The 3,375-nt window shown below is 41.0% G+C and overlaps 1 protein-coding gene across 1 annotated transcript in view; it reads left to right on the top strand.

The window, feature by feature from the left end:
• LOC132162442 (glycine-rich protein 23-like) overlaps window positions 1-2,220 on the top strand; it is a 5,966-nt gene extending 3,746 nt beyond the window's left edge. Inside the window, exon 3 of the mRNA XM_059572682.1 lies at window positions 2,057-2,220. Coding sequence (XP_059428665.1) covers window positions 2,057-2,220 — 164 coding nt within the window. The remainder of the gene's footprint in view (window positions 1-2,056) is intronic.
• The last annotated feature ends 1,155 nt before the right edge of the window (window positions 2,221-3,375 follow it).

Genomic DNA, 3,375 nt, shown 5'->3' with positions numbered 1-3,375 from the left:
TTTTTCTTTCTTAAGGCTTCATTTACTTCGACATAAAATGATTTTCTTCGTAAAATATTTTCAGGAAAGCCATTTTCCCTGAAAGTATTTTTCGTCGAAAACATTTTACGGCGTTTACATTGCACACGGAAAATAATTTTTTTTTAATATCTTTTTTTATATATATTTTTTCCAATAAGGTCCCCGCAGGGACCTGCCCGAGACCCACTAGAACTTAACCGGGACCTACCCGGGACTTGACCGGAACCCGCCCAAGACTTGACTGGGACCCGACCAAGACTTGCCCGGGACCCCGCCGGGACCCGCCCAGGACTTGATTGGAACCTGACCGAGACCTGCTCGGGACTTGACCAGGACCCTGTTGGAACTTGACCGGGACCTGCCCGGGACTTGCCCAGGACCCTCCCTGGACCTGACTAGGACCCTCCTAGTTAGGTCCCGGGCAGGTCCTGGTCAAGTCCCGGAAGAGTCCTGCGTGGGTCCCGGTTAGGTCCCGGGCAGGTCCTGGTCAAGTCCCAAGAGAGTCCCGGTTAGGTCCCGGGCGAATCCCGGCCAGGTTCCGAGTGGGTCTCGGCCAAGTCCCAGGCAGGTCCTGGGCGGGTCCCGGTCAAGTCCCGAAGGATCCCGGTCAGGTCCCGGGCAAGTCCCGCCGAGGTCCTGGGAGGGTCCCGGGCGGGTCTCGAGCAAGTCCCGGTCAAGTCTCGGGGGGTCCCGGTTAGGTCCCGGGCGGGTCCCGGCCAAGTACTGGGCAAGTCCTAGGCAGGTCCCGGGTGGGTCCCGGGCAGATCTCAGTCGAATCCCAAGCAGGTCCCGGGCAAGTCCCGGTCAAGTCCCAAGAGGGTCCCGGTCAGGTCCTAGGCTGGTCCCGGGCAGGTCCTAGTTAAGTCCCGGTGAGGTTCTTGGCGAGTTTTGGCAAGGTCTATCTATTTAAGAATGAGATGCTTATAGTCGGAAAATGGTTTACGGTTTTGAAAACCGTAAACCATTTTCCGAAAATTAAAGAAGGACTTTCGGTTAAAAGGAAAATATTTTCCGTTGACCACTATTTTACGTCGAAGTAATCACCGTAAAATGCATAAATCATTTTTTAGAAGGAAAATGATTAAGGCACAACTTAAACCCAACTTTTCTCTTAAGTTTTTTTTTTTAAAAAAAAAAACTGCATGTGAAGGAGAGATAGAGCCTTAAACTAGAGAGAGAAAGAGAAATGTAGTTTAGAAGTTGAAATTTGAGATTGGGTTTAAGTTAGGTACCAGTTTCTTCGGCGATAGCGAGCAATTTATAGAATCTCATAAAGATAAATATCAAGATAATAAAATATAAAAAACTAATTTTAAAATAATAGTAATTTTTTTTTTTTTAAAAAAAAAAGGATAAATTAACTTTAAAAGTTCTAAAAATCTTGATCCATCGTGTGATCATATAGTATTTCTTAGTCTGTTTTACGTGGAGGCTGAGGTGGTACGTAGCTTGTTGGGACAACCAAAAACCATAAAAACAAAAAACAACGTTTTGTTTCAAATCAACTGGCTATATAGAAGAAAAAATGAGGATAAAATCATACTGTGACAACTAAAGATGAAGATAAAATCAAATCAAAAGATCATGCGGCAGTTACGGATAAAACAAATTAAAAGGATAATATATAACCATGTTGACCAAGTATTCATATGTCGTTAGGAATGTTGTTAGTCTTTCGCTATAATTTAAACTTCTCTTATTTACTTTCAAATCAAATGTAAAGCTTAGATCCTTTAAAATCACAATGGAGAACAAAAGAAATTACTTGTCTTGACAACCAAGTCATTAGCTCGATCGCAAGGTCACATTGCTAGACGCTCTCCGCTGCTGGACAATAAAATGTTCTTGAGCTTCAACTTGTCTGAAATCTCGTTTAAAAAGAAGATGATTTCAATTTTCGTTTAATCTATACTATAAAAGGAAAGCGAGGGACACCTATATATATATAGAAAGATGACAGAACCGGCCTGGACGTTAGCTGCCATAGCGTTTCCTGCGATGTTTGCTTTAGTTTTTTTGGGTTTGCTCTGTGCAGGACATATACAACTCGACTGTAACTTTAACGTTGACCGCGATGGCGATGGCCGATACATAGATATGGAACATGGTAGCGGTTGTGGGGTAATTGACGGTGGAGCTGGTGGAAGAGGAGGACGGGAGGATGTGGCGGTGGTGGTGAAGTTTGACAATAAGATATAGCTATCTCTAGTGCTTTTGTGCTCTATATATATATATATTGAGGTCTCTATTTGGCTTGTTTTAAAGTTATTCAATGCCAAGAAACTTTATTAGTAGTATAATCACTAATATCGCGGCATATTACAAGTCCTTACTTTTTATACAAAAAATTAAATTGGGATGTCCACAAAAGATGGTTGCGCTACGCGTGAAGGCTGGGTCATAAGGTTTATAGTCTCCGGTGATGCAGTATAAGACATCTACACCCTCTAGTACTAATGACTCCTAGAGGTGCATTGATTATTGTTTGGTTCCTCTTTGAAAGTTAGGCGAGTAAGGAAATGATTTAGATTTTATTTTACATATGAATATGACATTATTTAAAAATTTTAAAAGATGCGTAGCATCATGTAACAAAATAAATATTTGATACTTGCCTTGACATAATCAGATGAAATTGTTCTACAATGCCTTCATTTTTAGTCTCCAACATTTTCCTTTTTCCATGGTGAGATACACTACTAAAATAATATCTACAAAATCTAGAGGCTAAATTTGGTTCTTTGGGGCCACGCTAGGACAAGTTGAGTGGCCTATATATAGCTAAGGCCTAAGGGAGTGAGAGTTAGATGTACTGGTGTGCATGGCACAAACGGTGCCAATATTGACATTGTGAATGAGTTATTATTTTTTAGTCCACTCGTTTAATTAAATTCATTTAAAGTCAACACGTTTTAATTATATTCGATCGATCCAACAGAGAAAAGTTTTAATCATATTCGATTGATCCAACGTAACTTTGGTGTTAGCGTCGGCGGAGGCAACGATGGCAACGGTGACGGCACTGGTGATGATGGCAGCTTAGATGTGGAACATGGCAGTGGTTGTGGTGATAGTGGTGGATGAGGAGGGTGGCGGCGATGGAGGAGGAGGGGGATGTGGTGGTGGTGGTGGTGGAGGTGGAGGTGGAGGTGGTGGTGCATTTTGACATTATGATCAAGTTATCTCGGGTGTTTTTGCCTTTTTTTTTTTTTTTAATTTAATTTTATTTATTTTTATTATTATTTTTTTTTATTGGAGCTTTTGTGCTCTCAATTAAAATTATTATTATTGTTATTATTATTATTATTATTATTATTATTTCTAATTAAAGTCATTCAATGTCAGGAAACATGG

Source organism: Corylus avellana, chromosome ca9, assembly GCF_901000735.1.
Source record: "Corylus avellana chromosome ca9, CavTom2PMs-1.0".
In the NCBI taxonomy this organism is placed as follows: Eukaryota; Viridiplantae; Streptophyta; class Magnoliopsida; order Fagales; family Betulaceae; genus Corylus; species Corylus avellana.
The sequence above is the reverse complement of the archived record's forward strand: the minus strand, read 5'-3'. Positions and strand labels throughout refer to the sequence as shown.